General features: G+C 36.7%; 1 protein-coding gene across 1 annotated transcript in view; it reads left to right on the forward strand.

Moving 5' to 3' along the window:
- The window catches only part of RYR2 (ryanodine receptor 2 (cardiac)), an 826,801-nt gene that overhangs the window by 371,062 nt on the left and 431,993 nt on the right, over positions 1-23,746 (forward strand). Inside the window, exons 11-12 of the mRNA XM_010860117.1 lie at positions 11,187-11,261; positions 16,752-16,908. Of these exons, the coding sequence (XP_010858419.1) occupies positions 11,187-11,261; positions 16,752-16,908 (232 nt within the window). The remainder of the gene's footprint in view (positions 1-11,186; positions 11,262-16,751; positions 16,909-23,746) is intronic.

A 23,746-nucleotide genomic window follows, 5' to 3' on the forward strand; every position in this document is an offset into this window, starting at 1 on the left:
TATTTTGTTCTTTTCCTGCTCCAGTTATATTTATATGATTCTTTTAATATGGAATCAGAGTGTAAGGATGTTATTGTTTTTAATCCACAATAATTCATTTACATTTTATATAGATGCGTTATGTCAAAACATGACCTTTCTGCTTGTAAAACAACTTCCATAGAAATCTCACAAACTCAGCCTTGAGTAAATATGCATTACTTCTTTAAGTGCTGTATAGGCATATACTTCTTGATTTCTCTGTTAGATGAAGAGATTCTTGACAGCTTGCCTTAGCACTTGCCTGGGGCTGAGCTGATCAGCCAAACACTCTCATAGGCACATACATAGTAGATGGGGTCCAAGCAGAAATTCTACTGATGTAATATATAATTATCTTTTAATCGTAGATCTGTCTTTCAGTCACTTTGACTCAATTCTTTTAATGTTTATTGAGGGCTTGTAGGTTCTAGGCATTTGGTGTGTGTGTGCTGACTATATAAAATGAGATTGTAGGAGATTGTGGAAAATATATCTTTTTAAAAATTTTTTCAGGCAAGGCTTTATTGGGGGCTCTGCAGTAGCAGGAGGAAACAAGAGCAAGTAACAGTTTACCTTGTTTGCTTTGTTGTTGGGAGGTGGTCGGGCTTATTCCTTACACGGGGTGAGGTTAGAGGTATGTCCAGGGCTCCGGTCAAAAGAGGGTGGCTTAGGTTGGAAAACATATCTTACTATTTTACCCACTGAGGAAGCTCAGGCAAGGAGGAATCTTTGTTGCCCTTGATTTTAAGGTGATACTTTTGTTAGCCTATAAGTAAATAAACTTTTCTTCCCAATAATTACTTTGAAATTGCCATTCAAATAGTGTCAGCTCTCAGTGGAAATTGTGTGTGAGTGATTTGCCTGTTTTTCAAGGATTCATAGATGAATCCTCAGTATCTAGGGTCTGGTAGTACATTACTACACGGAACTTAATTTGGTTGAAGATGTGTTGGTAGTAGAATTGTCTTGTCTTTAACTGCCCCAGATAAGTGCCCTGTGTCACATACTGTCCTTATTGGTGTGTGTGTGTTCATCTCTTCTGTTTAGTTTTCATCCAGGATTGTATTATTCATTCTTTACCCCTTTTATGTAGTTCTGTGTATATGGGAGTCTGCACACAAGTGCTGATGATCTTGTATTTGTGAAAGTAAAAAATTGGATAAAAAAAGTCATGCACTGTCTTGTAGGTTGTTTAAGAAGAGCAGTGGGATGCCTGCATTGAGAACCACTCTGATTAACTTAGGAGGGTTTGATGCCCTCATTTGTATGATTTTGGTGACTCCTAAAAGATTATTATCCACTTGCAATTCCAGGAGGGGAAGAAATGCCATCATAACTAAACCAGCCTACCAACCTGAGTGAATAGAACACTATTTTGAGGACAATGAGTCCCACATCCTTGGCTAAGAGGAAGCATCTGAACTTCACATCACCCTACAGGGAAGAATCCTTGTTCCTATAGCATGAATCTGAGGCTTAAAGACAGTGATTAAAAAAAATAGTGGGGGGATTTGTGGGTATTTTGACAATCTGATGTATCTTATAGCTTCTTCAGAGAAAATTCATATACTTGCCAGCATGCAGAACTTTTGCCTGTGAGGTAATTTTTGTGATGTTAGTTTATGTTTTCTCCTGGTACTTTTTCCATGATTTTTTCCCACTGAAGCAACTAGCAGTCCCAGTGCACTTTTCTTCTCAGGGAAGATTTGAGAGTTGGCAGAAAGCTTAAGTTTTCTACAAGGTACTACCCTTCCTGACTTTTATTCCCTAAAGACTAAATCCAAAGAAGTCATTAGGCTTAGTGTCTTACACACAAGGGAGAACAGGAAAAGAAGAGAAGAAGGGATTTTTCCCTTGACTCAAGACACTTAGATGAAGCAAATGGATAACCATATGCCCACATCCAAAATGAACCACAGTCCAAACCTCACACTTTATATGAAATCTAATTAAAATGGATCATGGGCATAAATGTAAAACATAGACCATTTAGGAAAAAATCTTGTACATATTTTGTTATATACCTAAGAAATGTACATTTTCTTTTTGGTTGATATATAAATGTCTTGTGTTTTAATTTCAAATTCCTGCTGTTCGTCATTGGTGTGTAAGAAGTCCAGTTTGTGCCTTAATTTTGTATCCTTCAGCTTTCCTATAATTGCTGCTTAGTTGCAGGAGTTTTATTTTTGTTGTTGATTCTCTAAAATTTTCTATGTAGATAATCATGTCATCTAATAACAAAAACAGTTTACAATTTTCCTTTCCAATCCACATAACTTTTCTTTCCTTTTCTTCTCTTATTGCATTAGCTGGAACTTCTAGTACAGTGTTGAAAAGGAATGATAAGAGGGGAAATTCTTGCCTTGTTCTTGATCTTAGGGGGAAATAATCTAGTTTCTTACCATTAGATCAGTTCAGTTCAGTTGCTCAGTCGTGTCCGACTCTTTGCGACCCCATGAATCGCAGCACACCAGGCCTCCCCGTCCATCATCAGCTCCCGGAGTTCACCCAAACTCATGTCCATCAAGTCAGTGATGCCATCCAGCCATCTCATCCTCTGTCATCCCTTTTCCTCCTGCCCCCAATCCCTCCCAGCATCAGGGTCTTTTCCAATGAGTCAACACTTCACATGAGATGGCCAAAGTATTGGAGTTTCAGCTGTAGCATCAGTCCTTCCAATGGACACACAGAACTGATCTCCTTTAGGGTGGACTGGTTGGATCTCCTTGCAGTCCAAGGGACTCTCAAGAGTCTTCTCCAACATCACAGTTCAAAAGCTTCAATTCTTCAGCACTCAGCTTTCTTCACAGTCCAACTCTCACATCCATACATGACCACTGGAAAAACCATAGCCTTAACTAGACGGACCTTTGTTGGCAAAGTAATATCTCTTTTTGAATATGCTATCTAGGTTGGTCATAAGTTTCCTTCTAAGGAGTAAGCGTCTTTTAATTTCATGGCTGCAGTCACCATCTGCAGTGATTTTGGAGCCCCAAAAAACAAAGTCTGACACTGTTTTCCCATCTATTTGCCATGATGTGATAGCACCAGATGCCATGATCTTTGTTTTCTGAATGTTGAGCTTTAAGCCAACTTTTTCACTCTCCTCTTTCACTTTCATCAAGAGGCTTTTGAGTTCCTTTTCACTTCCTGCCATAAGGGTGGTGTCATCTGCATATCTGAGGTGATTGATATTTCTCCCAGCAATCTTGATTCCAGCTTGTGCTTCTTCCAGCCCAGCGTTTCTCATGATGTACTCTGCATACAAATTAAATAAGCAATATACAGCCTGACATACTCCTTTTCCTATTTGGAACCAGTCTGTTGTTCCATGTCCAGTTCTAACTGTTGCTTCCTGACCTGCATATAGGTTTCTCAAGAGGCAGGTCAGGTGGTCTTACTTACCATTAAGTAAGATGTTAATTGTATGTAATCTCTATCAAGTCGAGGAAGTTCCCTTCTGTTTCTAGTTGACAGAGGTTTCATTGTGAATGGATGTTGGATTCTCTCAAATTCCTTTTGCATTTGTTCATGGAACTGTATTGTTTTTTATTCTTTAGCCTGTGGCTGTGATGGATTGTATGAATATTCAATGATATTTTAAATTTGTAAACTTTTGTGTTAAAGGGAGAAAAGCAATCATTTTAGCTACATGCTTATATTAAAGCAGTACATTTCTTTTGACATAAAACATAGTGGTAGTTCCTGTGGATACCAACTGTGTCTTTTAAAATCTATTTTGTTAGCATTAAAAAAATCATTTTTTAAAAGAAGTTAATTCTGTGGTCTGTCATTCATTTATTGAACATTAAGCTTGGAAAAATGAAGAATTCTGCTATTTGTTCTTACTGTCCTGCATTGTGGTAACTAAAATTCAGTGATAATGACTTTTTTTGTCCCTACTAAATTCTACATAAACATATCATAAACATTTGAAATGGCAACGCAATCTTTGGAAGTCATTAAACTGCTCTTCTCTATTTTTAATTTGTGTAACTGATTCATTATCAAAATTGATTGTGACTGAGTAAATTTCCTTTTATTTATTTTTTTTGTTCTTCTTTTGTTGTTGAGGATTTGTTACACACTCCAGCCTCTATTAAGACAAAAATAAAACCAAAGTGTGTTCAAAAATAGAACTCTAATAGCAACATTTCTTATCCCCACGCTTTAAGGTCATATGGTAAATGTTAAGAAAAAAGAAGTTCAGTTGGAAGAAAAAAGGTGATGTCTGTGGTATTGCAGTAATAATTGACTATAAACTGTTCAGTGTTAAAATAATATACTAAATTTAGGGCTTCCCTGTGTTGAAGAAACAAAGGTAAATTGAAAACAACCTAATTGCTGTTTTTGTAATTCAGGCAGAAGATAGTACTGTTGCTCATGCTTTACTGATCAAACAGAAATTTTTAGGGGGATAATTCAAGTGCTCTGAAACACTGTGAATTTATCCATCATTATCATGAAGAGGAAAGAAGGAATCTCTTGCAATGCGGATGTTAATTCCAGACTTAGAAATATAGATAGATAAATTGGGTTTTCTTTCAGTTATTGTGATGTTTAATTTTATGTGGAAAATTCTGAAAGATGGGAATATCAGACCACCTGACCTGCCTCTTGAGAAATCTGTATGCAGGTCAGAAAGCAACAGTTAGAAATGGACATGGAATTACAGACGGGTTCCAAATAGGAAAAGCATTATGTCAAGGCTGTATATTGTCACCCTGCTTATTTAACTTATATGCAGAGTACATCATGAGAAACACTGAGCTGGATGAAGAACAAGCTGGAATCAAGAATGCTGGGAGAAATATCAATCACCTCAGATATGCAGATGACACCACCCTTATGGCAGAAAGTGAAGAAGAACTAAAGAGCCTCTTGATGAAAGTGAAAGAGGAGATTGAAAAGGTTGGCTTAAAGCTCAACATTCAGAAAACAAAGATCATGGCATCCAGTCCCATCACTTCATGGCAAATAGATGGAGAAACAGTGGAAACAATGTCAGACTTTATTTTGCAGGGCTCCAAAATCACTGCAGATGATGACTGCAGCCATGAAATTAAAAGACACTTAATCTTTGGAAGAAAAGTTATGACCAACCTAGACAGCATATTAAAAAGCAAAGCTAGTCAAGGCTATTGCTTTTCCAGTGATCATGTATGGATGTGAAAGTTGGTCTATAAAGAAAGCTGAGTACTGAAGAATTGAAGCTTTTGAACTGTGGTGTTGGAGAAGACTCTTGAGAGTCCCTTGGACTGCAAGGAGATCCAACTAGTCCATCCTAAAGGAAATCATTCCTGAATGTTCATTGGAAGGACTGATGTTGAACCTGAAACTCCAATACTTTGGCCACCTGATGTGAAGAGCTGACTCATTTGAAAAGACCCTGATGCTGGGAAGGATTGAAGTCAGGAGGAAAAGGGGATGACAGAGGATGAGATGGCTGGATGGCATCACTGACTCGATGGACATGAGTCTGGGTAAACTCCGTGAGTTGGTGATGGACACGGAGGCCTGGCGTGCTGTAGTCTATGGTGTTGCAAAGAGTCGGACACGACTGAGCAACTGAACTGAACTGAATTTTATGTGTCAACTTGAGTGGGTCACCAAGTACCTAAATATTTGATCAAACTATTTGATCAAATTATTCTGGGTGTTTCATGCGAGTGTTTTTAGATGAGTTTAACATTAAAATTTTCAGAAGAGTAAAACTGCCTTCCCTTATGTGGGTAGTCCTAATCTAATCAGGCAAAGACCTGAATAGAACAGAAAGGCGGACTCTTTATTAATCAGAGGGAACTCTTTCTGCTTACTGTCTTTGAGCTGAGACATCAATATTATCCTCCCTTTGAACTGAACTGAGATCTGAACCTGTGATCTTTGGACTAAGACTACGCCATTGGCTTTGCTGGTTCTCAGACATGGACTGGAACTTAAATCATCAGCTCTTCTCAGTCTCCAGCATGCTTATCTTAAAACTTGTCAGCCTCCATAATTGCATGAACAGTCTCCTTATAGTAAACTCTTTATATAAAATTATATGTATATATAGGTGCATATCAGAGAAGGCAATGGCACCCCACTCCAGTACTCTTGCCTGGAAAATCCCATGAACGGAGGAGCCTGGTGGGCTACAGTCCATGGGGTCGCTAAGAGTCGGACACGACTGAGCGACTTCACTTTCGATTTTCACTTTCATGCATTGGAGAAGGAAATGGCAACCCACTCCAGTGTTCTTGCCTGGAGAATCCCAGGGACGGGGGAGCCTGGTGAGCTGCCGTCTATGGGGTCGCACAGAGTTGGACACGATGGAAGTGACTTAGCAGCAGCAGCATAGGTGCATATATTTATACGCACATACATATATGCATACATATGTACATATGAGCATATATGTATATATGAATAATTCTATTTCTCTGAAGAACCCTGACTAAAACAATTACAAAAACTTTAGACCTTGAATTTCATATAGCTGCCTCTCTCTGAGATTAAAATTAACAATAATATGGGTATGATCTTTTGGATTGGAGTCAGCAAACTCTTAACTTGTGGCTTAAATCTGGCCCACTACTTGTTTTTCTAAATAAAGTTTTATTGGAACATAGACCTGCACATAGACCTGTTGTGAAACACTGTGAATTTGTCTATCATTATCTTGGAGAGGAAAATAGGAATCCCTTGCAATGTGGATATTAATTATAGATATAGAAATATAGATAGATAAATTGAATTTTCTCTGAATTAGTTATTATGGTGTTTAATTTTGTGTGTCAACTTGTGTGGGTCACCAAGTACCCAAATATTTGATAAAACTATTTGATCAAATTATTCTGGGTGTTTCTAGTTTCTCTGCAGAAGGGAGGGGTCTCTTTTCAGCCTTGAATCTTTTGTTAACAATGTGTTTTATGATTCTGTGCTGAAGCCCACTAATTGGAATTGTGTATCCTGTAAAATTTTGGTATAAATACATTCTGATAAATGCCAAACTGTCAGGCTGTGAAGTCTTTGTAAGGACTTATGCTTTTATCTGTATGCTAATGCTAGATTTTTCTGGGGCTCAGACTCTGAAGTTGAGCTATCCCGACTGTCAAAGTGCCTGCTTTCTGCTGAGAAATAAGTGGTTTGACATCTGAGATAAGGCTTAAAGAGTATTCTATAGCTGAAAATACAAAAATAGCTCACTGCTTTCATTCAGTGAACAATATTATAACACTTATGAGAAGTGGAATTGATGACAGGAATAATTTGTCCTTATTAAAAGAATAACTTTAAAGGACTTCTTTGAGCAGTTTTATGTGATCAGCCTGAAATATGAGTTCATTAATGAAGTTTGTTATATTGGAGGATAATGTTTTATGTAGGCCAAAATTTACAGCCTGAATCCTGGAATTTTTTAAAATGTTATTGAACAAGGCACATATTGTTGGTTAACAGGTGTGCATATGTTAAAAACTCCTATTCAGTGAAATTTCAGTGACTTCTGATTCATGAAGTAGAAGACTCTTTAAAAATTTTGTTACAAATAATATCATTGTCCAGTAGTTTTAACACTTTCTTTTTTCTCTTTATCTGTAACATTGTTTTGGTTCATTAGTTCAATAGAGTTAGTGAACAGAAAGCTGCACACATGCCTTTTGCCTTCTCTAATCTCTTCAGACAGTTCTTTGGTTTGTTGGATTTCATTATTTCTTCAATAATTAAGGATTGTAGGCTACAATCTCTAAAAGTTTACCCTTGCATCATAAATGTGTTATGAAGTTTTCTTTTATTAATTATATTCTAGTTAGGGTATAATTTCTATTTCCTCTCTGACCTTAAGTAATTTAGGAGAGTTTCTTATTTTCCTGAATTGTTCTTTTCTTCATCATTTTAGTATTTATTCCCAAATTTTATTTGTTATGATCAGAAAATATGTGAGTAAATAGCTACACTTAAAAAAAATCTTATAAAATTTTCTTATGGCCAAGTATGAGATCTTTATTAAAAGTCTGGGAGAATCCAAATGGCTGAGCTTGGGTCATAGCCCATGATCAAGGGAAGTGAAGTTTAACCTTTTGTGTTCCTTTTTTTCCCTTAAGTTTAACTTTTTAAACTTCCATAGAAGGAATAAAACTCTGCTTTCATCAAAAATCACATAGGGATGGACAGCCCAAACTTAGAAAGTGAGTTCAGGTGCTGAGTGGGAGACAGCATATGACTTGTTGAGGAGGGCATGCAAATTTGAGTCAGAGCAGAATTGCTGGGAAATAATGGAAAGGTGATTAAAGGTCAGTTCACTAGAGGGTCTCTTTCTCCATCCACTCTACACACAGTACTCAACCTTCCTTCCCAATAACATGGAACAGCTATTCAAAGATTATGGGCTGGGACTTCCCCAGTGGTCCAGTGGTTGAGACTTTGTGCTTCCAGTGCAGGGGATGTGGGTTCTATCCCTGGTCAGGGAACTAAGATTTCTCATGCCATGTGACCAGAAAAGTTAAAAAATAAATAAATAAAGACTATGGGCTTGCTGATATATTCATGAATAAAATGATGTAATGTCTGTGAAAAAAAAAAAGTCTGGGAGAAACAAACATAATATTGTAAAGCTATTATCCTCCAATTAGAAACAAATTTTAAAAAAATCTATGTTTGTGTGTATCTATCACTATGTACAATATATATTGTACACAAATGCATGTGAACATATATCTATATTTTGTCATTCATTACCTTTCAAGTACATACCCAGAGATTCTAATTTAATGGTCTGAGAATTGTCTGGAGTTTTTAAAGCTTTCCATGTGATTATAACACACAACCAATACTAAGAATCACTATTCTAATGAAATAGTGGTTTTAGTCCAGTGATTCTCAGAGTGTGGACTGGCTGTACCAACATTGCCTGGGAACTTGTTAAAAATACAAATTATTGATCTTATTAAACTGGAAACTCTGGGGGCCCAGGAGTCTGTGTGTTTTTATATTTTTACCAGGTTATAATTGCTTTACACTGTTGTGTTAGTTTCTTTGGTACAGTGAAGTGAATCAGCAATCTGTATACACAGAATCCCTTCCCTCTTAAGCATCCCGCCACCTACCCCCATCCCACCCTTCTAGGTCATTACAGAGCATCAAGCTGAGCTTTCTGTGCTATACAGTAGCTTCCCACTTCCCACATCTATTTTACACGATAGTGTAGATAAAAAAGTGAAAGTGTTAGCTGCTCAGGCATGTCCAGTTCTTTGGGACCCCGTGGATTGTAGCCCAGCAGCCTCCTCTGTCCATGGAATTCTCCCAGCAAGAATACTAGAATGTGTTGCCATTCCCTTCTCCAGGGGATCTTCCCAACCCAGGGATCAAACCCACATCTCCTGCATTGCAGGTGAATGAATGCTCTACTGTCTGAGCCACCAGGGAAGCCCATAGTATATATATGTCAGTGCTAATTCTCTCAATTTGCCCCACCCTCTCTTCCCCTTGTGTCCACATGTTTGTTTTCTATGTCGGTGTCAAATTCCTGCCCTGCAAGTTGATTTATTGGTAACATTTTTCTAGAGTCCCGTATACCTGCCTTAATATACATATTGTTTTTCTGACTCACTTCACTCTGTGTGACAGACTCTAGGTCCCTCTACATCACTAAAAAAAATGACTCAATTTTGTTCCTTTGTATTGCTGAGTAATATTCCTTTGTATATATGTACCACAACTTCCTTATCCATTCATCTTTTGATGGACATTTAGGTTGCTTCCCTCCAGCAATCTGTATTTTAAAAAACTTGAAAGATGATTCCAGTATTCACTAAAGATTGAGAACTACTGATGTCTAACAGTGTTTTGACATTACGAGTCATCTTGGCCCCAGAAGACATTTCATCTTATCTGGAAGCATTTTAGATTGTCACAACTTGGGTGATCACATACAAATTGTAACTCAAGTTGTGGGTCCTGACTTGGATGGCTTGTGTTTGCGTGTAGTTGATAGAGGCCAGGGATGTGTCAAATACCCTACTCCAGTGCACAGGATAGCCCCTCACAGCAGAGAATTACCCGGACCAAAGTGTCAGTAGTGCTACTTTGTAGAAACTGAGGTAGACAGTACTTTCCCAACTGTGGCTCCCTCTTACGACCAGCTGGGGATTCCAAATTTACTTTAATTTGGCCAGTGTTAAGGGCAATATGCCAGGATTTTAAAAGCTATCCCTATGATTATATTCACAACCACAATTGAAAATTGCTGCTGAGGACCCTGGTCACTGAGGTACCTAAGATTCTTAAGTTCTAATGGATGGATCAGGGTGATCTTGAGTTAATGTTACTATAAAAAGTTAAAAAGTAGTCATTATTACCTCCTGATGTGATGTAATAGGAAGGCAAACACCATTTTCTGAAGTGTCCTTGGCAAACTATTTCAATCTTGAACATGAGCAAGTTTCTAGGTTTTATAATCTAACTACCAACTTAGAGGCAGATGTTAAAAAAAACACTGTGAGGATGTCATCAGCAAAATCAGAAGGTAGAAAGTACTCCAGGACAAATGATACAGTTTTTCTTTCCAACAAATAAATAGCAATAAGGAAAAAAAAAGAGAACTGTTTTTTGTTGTCATTTAGTTGCTAAATTGTGTCTGACTCTTTGGTGACCCTGTGGACTGTAATTCACCTGGCTCCTCTGTCTATGGGGTTTCCCAGTCATGAAAAATAGAGTGGGTAGCCATTCCCTTCTCCAGGGGATCCTCCCGACACAGAGATCAAACTTGCATCTTCTGCTTGGCAGGTGGATTCTTTACCACCAAGCCACCTGGGAAGCTATAATATATTACCCTCAACAGCACTTAAACTCAGAACAGAGTATTTTTATAGATTTAAGTTTAATAGTGAAAGTATTCACTGGGAGAGAAAAAACAATGGCCAGGGTGAGGGAGAGAGGATGAATGGGATTACAGGGAGTAAAGGACAAAGAAATGTGTTTAAATCAATTGTTTATTCAGATCACTGTTATCACTGTTATTTATATTTCCAGCTATATTCTCTCTGACCAAAAAGTATAGCTTTCACTGTTTATCCAAAGCTTTCCCATTTACTTCCTTTCTTATTTGACTTGAAAAATAGAATCTAAGAATACGACATTAAAATTGGGCTTTTTATATTCATATATATATATTTTTTTTTTAACAGAACTGTTCATTACGAAGGTGGTGCTGTATCGGTTCACGCACGTTCCCTGTGGCGGCTAGAGACACTAAGAGTTGCGTAAGTAGAACATCTGAATACATCCCGATGCTTTGGGTACAAAAGATTGGGCTGGCCAAAATGTTCGTTTGGGTTTTTCTGTAACATCTTATGGAAACGCCTCAGTGAACTTTTTGGCCAACCCCATATATCTAGTGGTCTTGAACTTTTCTTCAAAATGGTCATTTTTTTACCTTCCCCTGCAATTATTTGCCTTTCACTAGCCTCCATTCACCAGGTAGTAAGCAATGGTTTTATACCATCTGCTTATTTTTAGCCTCATTTGGTTTTGTGTTATCGATTCATCCCAGTCTGTGCCTCTCCTGGCAGGAAGAGCTCCTAGTGCAGAGTGACGTAAGGTTTGGAATCAGGACAAATTGTTTGCAGGCCTGTCGCACATTTCAGATCCAGGCTTGATCTGAATCACATTTCAGATTACATTTCACATTTCAGATTACAAAGGCATATGTAAACCAGTGGAAACTTGAACCCAAATGAGGTGTGAGCGTCATCACTGGCAGTCACTATCTTTACTTAAAACTAGCTTGATAACTGAGTGAGAAATGTGAATTGAAAATAGACTCACTGTGTATTCATTATACAAATAATGATTATCTTTTTTTTCTGGTGACTTCAAAAAGCTGTCCAGAGATTGACTTTTAGCTACTCTAAGTAAATGCAATACTGATGATAAAGGTGTCATTTTGAACTATTTTAAATAGAATTTAAATATCAATCAAATTAAAAGAAAAGATTAGAAGGTCATTTTTGTCCAGAAAACAGAGTTTTCAATGCATTTGTTCCCTGTTATGTTACACTTAAAAAATTTATTGGTTTAGGGTAATAGACTTCCATGGATGTGTATAGGGAACTGTCTTATTATGGAATTTCTGCATTTTATTAACTTGATATTTTGAGATTAATGATTAAAGTAGTTCAGTGGTCTTCAGGGGTTTTTTTTTGCTTATGTACTCTGTGTAATAATTTCAAAAACTTTGTATTTCCTTGAACATTGCTAGGCTCAACATAGAATTTTTTTCATTATCAGTTTAAATAGATGCATAGAATATAACTTACAGTGTATTGTAAGTAGTGACATTTTAAGATAACATGGGTAAACTACTCTCATAAAAATATCCCATTGACCTTGTGTACTGCTGCAATTTAATACCCATCTTTATTTATTTAAAAATGCTTGAACATGGTCTCTTTAACAGTGAAAAAATATGTTGTTCATCTTTCTCATTGAAATCATATTAGTTTATTCTCCCATGACACAATTTTACCCCAATGAGATTTTTTATGATTGATTTTCTGCTCACTCTATCTACTCCTACTCAACAAAAATATGCATGTAAATTAAATTTATTTCTATATTTTCTCTGATTGTAAGTATGCAACTTTTAAAAAGTGCTCTATATTAATCTGTTAGTTATCAATTAATTGATAATACTAAGTTTCTTTCTATATAAATTCACAGTTGGTCAAACCCACTGAAATATTAAAACTGATAAATCTTGAACTTAAAAGTAAAATTTTATGGATAGTGAATTTATTAATGGGATGGAAATAGAAGAGATGACTTATAAAGCAAAAGAAAGAAAGCTCATAGCCTTTATGTGCTTCATAAATTATATAGAGAATCTAGGGAAAGGAATTCCAAATATATACATATATTTCTGTAATTTGCCTTGTGTATTTTTAAAAATGACAGCTTAATTAGAGATGAAATAAGGCCTTTATAAAACAGATTTCAGATGTTTTTTCACATTTGTAGATCTACCTACCCTTCATGATTGTGTACTTAAATTATTATTTTTTTTTTTTTCTTGAGGAAGCCAGGTCCTAAATCTGTCTATTGCTTATTTAAAAAAAAAAAATGGATAAGAGCTCTTGAAAGCCTGACGAGACTTCCTTTTCATTGTCAGCAATGTTATTGATGAGCTATAATTACAGAAATACTTTTGAAAGTATCCAAATGGATTTCTTCATTGAAGTTTTTTTTTAAAGATTTGGTTGCATCTCTGACCTCCTTTGGCATTACTGTAAATATATAAATTAGATTGCATTTAATTAGCATGTGTTCTTTTTATATTCAGTGGTCACATTATTTTCTTTTACTTTGAAAGTGATATTCAAATTACTGCTTCTATGTATAACAGAACTGTATTCCAAAGGTCAATGTTTATATTGTAATCTTTGGGATACCATATGGTTTTTTTCTCCAGTGAGATGCCAAACTATATATTTGTTACAATTTATGTAGTCCAGTAATTATATATTTTATATTGCAATCTCATACAAATAACATTGTGTCAAAAGTTTTTCAGTATCATTAACTTTTTAATGAAGTAAGCTTTAATTTGGGAAATCAAATGTAATAGAAAACACATTCCTGTATTATACCCCAATGCAAAGTTTAAGACTATTATATGTAGGATATATATTGGCTTCTGTAATAGAAATGATCACTGCAATTATAATACACATTATGTATACTTACAATTCTACTTTATCTTACAAATTTTTTTAATAATTAACATCCTCATTCCTTTGAGATATTTACAAGTAAATGTAGATAATACCTTGGGAACAGTTGTCTAATATAACATAGGAAACTAGTTTATATAACTACTATATTTCGACTGTTTCCAGTTTTTACTGAAATATTAGTTTCTTGCCCTTGATTCTCCTGGCCTTGTCCTCTTTTCTTTTGGACTATGAACACATGAGATGAGCTAATTTGAGCGCTTGTGAGCTAAAGAAAATGTGCTTAGACTTCACAATGTTTGAGAATTGGGCAAGTTCATTCCAATTCTAACAGAATTCCCTTGGTGGATTGAGAAGTGTGCTTATGTGTATGAAACCTATGAGATTTGAGCCCAAATAGATTTGAACATGGTATTCAGAATACTGTCTAGAAGTTCTGGTGAAAAGTATGTCTTTGGACATACTTACGGACTATTTGAAAATGAAGTTGTTTTCTCTAGTTAGGATGAGTCATTATTTGATAAAATTTTCAAATGCTCCTTGAAATAATGGAATGGTATTAAAAATAATTGCTTTTTTATAGCATCTGCTAATAGTATACTTAATTTTATGAGGGGAATACACAAAACTTTTCTATTACCAGAGTAGAAATGCTTTAACATGCTATTGTTGGTAAACAAACTTAAATTTCATTTTTAAGGCACTACTGTGTTATTATCAGGATTTATTGGTACATGGTTATTATTTTAGTAGGAGGACTTATCCAAAGTAATTATCTTTATAAACATTTCCATGTAAAACTTGAACTTATTACAGTATCATTCTAGTATTAACTTTCCAGGCTAATGCTTAAGGTTAAGAAAAAATCCAGGTTAGGGAAACAGAATTCAGTTCAGTTCAATTGTTCAGTCATGTCCGACTCTTTGTGACCCCATGAACCGCAGCACGCCAGGCCTCCCTGTCCATCACCAACTCCTGGAGTTTACCCAGACTCATGTCCATTGAGTCGGTGATGCCATCCAACCATCTCATCCTCTGTCGTCCCCTTCTCCTCCTGCCCTCAATCTCTCCCAGCATTAGGGTCTTTTCAAATGAGTCAGCTCTTTGCATCAGGTGGCCAAAGTATTGGAGTTTTCAGCGTCAGAATCAGTCCTTCCAGTGAACGCTCAGCACTGTTTTCCTTTAGGATGGACTGGTTGGATCTCCACGCAGTCCAAGGGACTCTCAAGAGTCTTCTCCAACACCACAGTTTAAAAACATCAATTCTTCGGTGCTCCGCTTTGTTTATAGTTCAACAACAGCATAAAATTGACTTAAAGATAATTTATTGAAACAAAATTGGCATTAATAAATCTACTGCAAATCTAAAAAAAAATAAAAATAGTGTTCGTAATTTATAGAATCTAAAAGTTTTTAATGATTCTGTATGAAAAGAAGTCTATTAACTAATAAATCATAGTTCAGTTCAGTTCAGTCGCTCAGTCATGTCTGAGTCTTTGCGACCCCATGAATTGCAGCACGTCAGGCTGGAATCCTCGAATATTTACTTTTTATCGGTTTGATTCGTTTTGTAGTAGTAAGAGCTTCTACTGTAATTATCTTTTAAACATTTATGCTTGTGTGTCTTGTGTTTCATTTTCTGTTTGCCATTGGCATGTGAAGCTTCATGACATAGTACATTCTTTTTAGAGTATATCTTACTCATTGTAAAGTAATCAACTGTATCCTCTTTATGGGCTTCCCAGGTGGCTCAGTAGTAAAGAACCTGCCTGCCAAGCAGGAGGTGTGAGTTTGATCCCTGGCTCAGGAAGATTCCCTAGAGAAGGAAGTGACAGTCCACTCCAGTGATCTTGCCTGGGAAATTCTATGGACAGAGGAGCCTGGCGGGTTACTGTCCATGGGATCGCAAATGAGTTGGACATGACTTAATAACTCCATAACAACAATAATATCTCCTTTATACTTTTTGCCTTGAATTTTAATTTGTCTGATAGCAATTTTACCATCATTATTTTTTCTTGGCTTTATGGGCACGGTGATTCTTTTTTATTTTTACTTTATTGGAAAAAAAAGTATTTGGTTTCTAGCACATTTCTTATCATTGATAAGAGGCTGTCCTTGCTTTGCACGCTAGCATGATAACTCTAAGTCTCCATTACTGGAACCTTCTTTCCACTCTTTATCATAGTGAGGACAAGGTTCTGTTCTGTACAGCTTTCAGTTAACACAGTTCTGTACAATGTAAGAATGGTCTGTATCTTCATTTTTCTTTTCTTCTCTATCTGAAATCCACTATTTTTAAAAGCAGATTTTGATGATCACAACTTTGCTTTTTATCTTTTTTATGCAACTTTAGTTTGCATTTTCTGTGTTTTGCATTTAATTTTTCTTGCCTTTTTTTCTCTTGACCACTATTCAAATTTAGTTTCTTCATTTGTCTCTTTTGTTCCTTGGTTTTTATTGACATCATTGTTCCATATTATTAAAATTTAAAGCATAGGATGAGATTTCTTTTTTTCAGATAAATATCTAATTCAGTTTGTATATATGAATTCCAGTTTAACATAATTAGGCATTGACTTTAATACCACTTGCCTAAAATCTGTTCAAATCCAACAAAAAACTAGTCAGTCCTAGTTTATGAGTTTAAAGTGTCATTTTAATCTCATAATGTCTTTATTTGTGACTGGTGATTAGAAATTAACTCAAAACACAAGTTCTTAGTCATCTTAGTAGTGTTTGGTGTGGATAGTATTACAGTTAATGTCAGAAGACCTTGAGATAAATTTTGCTTCTACTTATTATTATCTACCTGACATTGAATATTACCTATAACCATTCCAAATAACCATTTTGTTATTTGTGAAATAAAAATATACCACCATCATAAGGTTTTTGGAAACACTCAAGAAGACAGTATATGTCAAACCTCCTTGTTCATTGTCCGACACATACATTTTAATTGTTGTTTCTCCTGTCATTGTGTTTGCTATTGGATCAAGTCTTAACATTTCTTATTAGGTGGAGTGGAAGCCACATAAGGTGGGGACAACCTTTTCGACTACGCCATGTCACAACAGGAAAATACTTGAGTCTCATGGAAGACAAAAGCCTTCTACTCATGGACAAAGAAAAAGCTGATGTCAAATCAACTGCATTTACCTTCCGATCTTCCAAGGTAAGACCAAGATATAATTTTGGATTTCCCACTGCATTTCCTTTGATGTTAGAAATACAAAGGAAAATAATGTATGTTTTACACAAATTTCTAAATTCCCAGTTTCTCGTCTATTCATTCCTCTTCAGTCAAACCCATTTCCTAAACCACTAAAACCTGCCCAGGTGTTTCACTTGGTTTATCGTTCTTTGGTTATTTTCATGTAGCATATCCATCCAACTCCTTTTAGTTTTCTTAGGCATTGACAATGCAGTAAGCACAGACCTTGTGCAGCTGTTGCATAACACTGTAAGGGGCACATCAGCAGACCCTTTTCCTCACAGGCTCGGTTACACATGTGCTCTTCCATACAGACCTTTCTTCTTACGTCTGTTGAATCCCGTGTAAGGACAAAACATCTAAGAATGTCCTTAGATCTTTCACGAGAATTCCTCTGAAGTAGATGTTGAGTAGAATAGACAAAATAAGTGCACATCAAAGTCAGGTTCAAATGCTGGTGCACAGTTAGACTCTCTCAGTACCTAATGTGTGTGTGTGTGTGTGTGTGTGTGTGTGTGAGCTGAGTCGTGTCTGACTCTTTGTGGTCCTATAGACTGTAGCTGAGTCATGTCTGACTTTTTGTGGCCCCATAGACTGAAGCTGAGTCATGTCTGACTTTTTGTGGCCCCATAGACTGTAGTCCACCAGGCTCCTTTGTCCATGGAAATCTCCAGGCAAGAATAATGGAGTGGATTGCCATTTCCTGCTTCAAGGGATCTTCTCAACCCAGGGATCAAACCTGTGTCTCTTATCTGGGTCTCTTACATCTCCTGCATTGGCAGACGGGTTCTTAAGAGATTCCCAGCTCACCAATCCCAGCATGCAGTGGATTGCTAACCATGCCTTAGCAAAACAGCACATATCCTGAATAGTCACGTGTCTCAGGAATAGCTGAAAATCACTTGTTCACTTGACACATGCCAAGTGTCTGTTGCGTGCCTTTTTAAGATAACTGTATATTTCTGTCCTTAATTTAATGATTATTGTGAAATTTGGTCATTGTGTTAGAAACAGTATTGAATTACTGGTTAGCTTTGTCCCAGAGGTGCATATGCCCGTGTTACAGATAAAGGTTGTTTGAACAAGACCAGAAGTAACTCTGAAAAGCTGGTAGCCTGAGTTTACATCCCTAATGCCATGCTCTTAGTTCTCTTCCTTTGGAAGACACAGAATGGTGGAATATGCTTCTGATTTGATGAGTTCTCCCAAGTTTTCCAGGAACGACAGCCAGTGTAGGTCCCTATTCATTCTGGTGGAAACAGATAAGGCTGGTCAGTTCCAGTGGATAATCTGAGACAGGATCAGCATTTGTAGTTGTTATTGGGACTCACGGGGAAGCTCTGAAGGGGGGAGAGCTTGGGTGGACTTCAGATGGGCAGTTAGTTGCTCCTTGTCTCTATAGTTGGAGTGTGCAGTTGATCACATTGTGAACAGACTTGATGCCAGTGGGCTTCTTCCTCAAGACTTGGGAATTTACTAGTTTGTCCACTGATAATCCCTCAGTCCAGAAAGACAAAAAATTCAACCTGCCAAAGATGATCAGTTATCTGATGGTGAAAGCCCTTTTCAAGAAAAAAAGATGGCAGAAAATTGGAAAAGTGCAAAGAAATGCATGACATCCCAGCAAAATATATCTTCTGAAATAAAATCCCAGAGAAGGGGAAAAATATGAACAGGCATATCACATTGAAATAATATTAGAAATTTTTTCAAGACATGGCATTTAAAAGGTAAATGAATATCTAACAAAAACTGGAGGCGAAAGAGGAAAAGTAAAAGGTGCTCTGATTACTTCCAGTAAAACAGAGATAAGTCAAATAATATTTTCTAAAAATTTCAAAATCGAGTAACAAATAAGATATTTCTGAGTAAAAAGCCAAACATTCAACTGTAATAAAATGTACTGAACTAAGATAGTGGAAGAAAGGGAAGTCTAAAAGAAGGGAAGTGGACATTTATTCACCCAGAACGTATGAGGGCTCACTTGATCTCAACTAGGGGTAGGGAAGATGCTGATAGTCCATGCCTTTCTAAATCTTGTTGAGGGCACTGGGAAGCAGGGACCCTTTCTTTCCTAAATCCTTCACCTTTTAAAGATGATAATTGCTACCATTCTGTGATTCTCGGTAAGTCTACAATTTGAGATGAATATTTTCCATAAGTGATCTCACTGAGAAACAGGATCCCCATTTTACAGATGGAAAAACTAAAGGCAGGAGAGATGAGTCACTTGCCCACCTTCTATGGATAGTCACTTAGCTGGGTGTATAGAAGAGCTGGTAAACATGAGGTTATCTCTGCTCCAAACCACTACCCAGGGTGGGTTTCAATAACCAGGCCTGATCTCCAGGTCTGGAACCCTGGACTGGCTAGTCACTCATTCACCCCCAAGGCTGTCAGAGGTCCCCAGGACCTCATGTAGTGAAGCACTCTCCTACCCGCTCTACAGGCTCCCAGGCAGCTGCCTGACACTATTGTCTAATTGTGGTCTCCTCAGTTCCTGTTACTGCTGGAGAAATCTGAAATTCATTTTTCTCTTTTCATTATTTCTGTAACAATCACATTCCTATAGTCTTCAGAAATCCTATTTTACTATAGAAAGCTGAATACCTCCACAATCTTTCTCTTTTCATTCTTTCTACTATAACAGTCCTACTTCTCCAGGAGGTAAATGAATGCCTCTAGCTTTTTTAGGCTCCAAAATCACTGCAGATGGTGACTGCAGCCATGAAATTAAAAGACGCTTACTCCTTGGCAGGAAAGTTATGACCAACCTAGATAACATATTCAAAAGCAGAGACATTACTTTGTCAACAAAGGTCTGTCTAGTCAAAGCTATGGTTTTTCCAGTGGTCATGTATGGATATGAGATTTGAACTATAAAGAAAGCTGAGCACCGAAGAATTGATGCTTTTGAACTGTGGTGTTGGAGAAGACTCTTGGAGAGTCCCTTGGACTGCATGGAGATCCAACCAGTCCATCCTAAAGGACATCAGTCCTGGGTGTTCATTGGAAGGACTGATGTTGAAGCTGAAACTCCAATACTTTGGCCACCTGATGCGAAGAGCTGACTCATTTGAAAGACCCTGATGCTTGGAAAGATTGAAGGCGGGAGAAGAAGGGGACAACAGAGGATGAGATGGTTGGATGGCATCACTGCCTCAATGGACATGAGTTTGAGTAAACTCCAGGAGTTGGTGATGGAGATGGAGTCCTGGTGTGCTGCATGCAGTCCATGGAGTTGCAAAGAGTTGGACATGACTGAGCGACTGAACTGAACTGAACTGAGCAAAGCAGGGGCTGGGTTATTCCAGTGGAAATGCAAATACGAAACAGACACATATATTAACATTAAAAATGTCTTGCATACATGCCTCCATTGATCTAGCAACATTCTATATAAGTGCATTTTAAATGAGAGGGGTTTTCTTATAGAAATAAAATAAAACTGTGCACATTACCTTTATCATTCCTTGCCATGGGGAAAAAAAAAAACCTGGTAAAGACTCAAATGTTTAACAAATATTAATAGAGTTGGTAACTTAGTGGCATTAGCCATGAGAATATGTTGATTTGGAAAGATATCCATCATAATATTGTTGAGTAAAAAAAAGCAAATTATAAAGCAATTTTAAAATCTTACTTTTTTTTTAACTGAAGAAAAAGACCCCAGTGTGTGTGTTTGTATATGACAATATGTTAGATGTGAAAAATCTGTACTAATCTTTTAATTTTGACTGCTTTAGAAAGATCAAAATGGAGGAGGCAGGAGAGAGAAGAAAGGATTGGGAGGTTGAGATTAGCAAATGCAAACTATTATGTAGAGAATGGATAAACAACAAGGTCTTACTGTACAACAGGGAACTATATTTAATATCCTGTGATAAACCATAATGGAAAAGAATTTGAGAAAAAAATGTGCATATATGTGAAACTGTATCATTTTGCTGTACAGTGAGAATTAGTACAACATTGTAAATCAATTCTACTTCAATAAAATATAAAAAATAAACCCAAAAAACCGATCAAAAGGGAAGATATATGAGAATATGAGTGCAAGGGGAACATTTTTATTTAACTTAAAAAAAATCTCTGGTTGTTTTGACTGTTATGATAGCCATTTTTCCTCTGTAACAAAAAAAAATCAGTTAAAAAATTCAACCATTGTACTGACATACTTGGACATAAGTTTTGTGCACATTTTAAATTTCTTTCTTCATGGGGAGACCTTGAAGCAGAAATACTGACTCAAAAGCTATGAATATTTTTAAAATCTCAAAACAGTTCTCGCACAAGGCTTTTGAAACATTTCCCCATAAATCTCTCTGCTTTTGTTCTGTCAGCATTATGATTTACATATGAAGAATTTTTACTGACCAGATTCTTCTGTGGTCTCTGCTCAGAGGTTCTGTTTCTGGCTTTTGGTGATTTTATACTGTCATAGCTGACATTGAAAGCACAGGGAACTGGAATTTCAATATTGCCTTTTAATGAACTGTTGGCATGCATATGTGTGTGCTAAGTTGCTTCAGTCATGTTTGACTCTCTGCAACCCCGTGGACTGTAGCCTGCGAGGCTCCTCTGTCCATGGGATTCTCCAGGCAAGAATACTGGAGTTAGTTTCTAAGCCCTCCTCCAGGGGATCTTCCCAATCCAGGGATCATACTGAGGTCTCTTAAGTCTCCTGCACTGGCATGTGGGTTCTTTACCCCTAGCACCACCTGGAAAACCCAATGAACTGTTTGATTTCTCTAAAACTGGTCTCCTGTATGGAGCCCACATTCATGGAACCACTCTAATACACAGGTTGCTAATAGCACACGATCAATTTGTATATAACATGGTTGAGAGTCATGAAAACAGGTGAAATCAAGGAAAACATTTTATTTTTTAATTTATTGTATTGAAGTATAGTTGACTTAGTGTTATATTGTGCTGTACAGCAAAATGATTCAGTTGTACATGTCATATACATTATTTTTCATATTCTTTTCCATTATGATTTTTAGAATGAAGTTCCTTGCGCTACACAGTAGGACTTTATTGTTTGTCCATCCTATATATAATAGTTTGCACTTGCTAATCCCAAACTACCATTTCATCCCTCCCCCACCCCTCCCCCTTGGCAACTGTAAGTTTGTCTCTGTGTCTGTGAGTCTGTTTCTGTCCCATAAATAAGTTCATTTGTATCATATTTTAGATTCCACATGTAAGTAATATCATATGGTATTTGACTTTCTCTTTCTGACTTACTTCTCTTAGTATGATAATCTCTAGGGCCATCCATGTTGCTGCAAATGGCATTCATTGTTTTTATGGCTGAGTAGTATTCCTGTGTGTGTGTGTGTGTGTGTGTGTACCACATCTTCTTTGTCCATTCAACTGTTGCGGGACATTTGGGTAGTTTCCATATCTTGGCTATTGTGAACAGTGTTGCTATGAAAATAGGAGTCCCTGTATCTTTTTGAATTAGAGTTTTTCTGGTTAAATACCCAGAAGTGGGATTGCTGGATGCTATGATAACTCTGGGGGCTTCCCTGGTGGCTCAGCAGTAAAGAATCCATCTGCAATGCAGGAGATGCGGGTTCGATCCCTGGGTCGGGAAGATCCCTTAGAGGAGGGCACAGCAACCCACTCCAGTATTCTTGCCTGGAGAATCCCATGGACAGAGTAGCCTGGCAGGCTATAGTCCATAGGGTCTCAAAGAATCGGTTATGTCTGAAGCAATTGAGCACATGGAAACTCTATTTTTAATTTTTGGGGGAAATCTTATTTTTAAAATCACAGAATTTTCATTTTAAAATCACTGACAGATAACGTAATAAAGTGTTTTCTATGAAGTCAAGACAGTAAGTCTATTATTTTTAAAATTACTTTGTTCTATTATATATAATGTGTAATCATTATAGAAGATTTTAAAAAGAAATAATGCAAAAATATGGGAGGGGTAAATTAAAATTGTGTACTATCCATCACTCAGAAACAACTATTGAGTGTATGTATCTCTGTCTTTAACAACTATATACATATTTTTATACTGCTGCTGCTGTTGCTTCAGTCATGTCCGACTCTGTGCAACCCCATAGACAGCAGCCCACCAAGCTCCGCCGTCCCCAGGATTCTCCAGGCAAGAACACTGGAATGGGTTGCCATTTCCTTCTCCAGTGCATGAAAGTGAAAAGTGAAAGTGAAGCCGCTCAGTCCTGTCCGACTCAAAAAAATATATATATATATTTATACTAATAACGCTAATTATTAAAATTAAAAATTATTCATGATGAAAGGTGCAGCTGCATAATAAAAAAGCATTGAACTTAGAACTAACTAAAAGAGTAAAAGTACAGTTCATAGTTATAGATGACATAATATGTTTTTAAAATAAAATACTGTTTTTATACTGTTAACGTTTTAGAGAAGATGATATAGGCAAAGGATTTCTTTCATCCTTTTGTTAAGCATCATACTTGGTCATGGTCCCTGGCCTTTGAATAAATAATCACGTTTTCTTAAAGGTGTATCTCATTCTTGTTTTCCCTTAATGCCACTGACAAGCTGAAAATGCTTGCTATATTTTTTACGTATTTTTGCTATACTATATCCAATGAAAATAATGAGTACTTATATTTCTGGAAGGCAAAGATATGTGTGTAAGATATTTCTTTGATTCTTGGTGTACTTTGAGTATACAATTAATAAATGACTATTGGTTGACACAGTCACTATGTTGTAAGCCAAATTTTTATTACTGGTGAAAAATTAAACCTTTTTTAGAACAGTTGAAAATGCCAACTTTTTCTTA

The sequence above is a fragment of the Bison bison genome, unplaced genomic scaffold, assembly GCF_000754665.1.
Source record: "Bison bison bison isolate TAMUID 2011002044 unplaced genomic scaffold, Bison_UMD1.0 scf7180017864462, whole genome shotgun sequence".
NCBI lineage: Eukaryota > Metazoa > Chordata > Mammalia > Artiodactyla > Bovidae > Bison > Bison bison.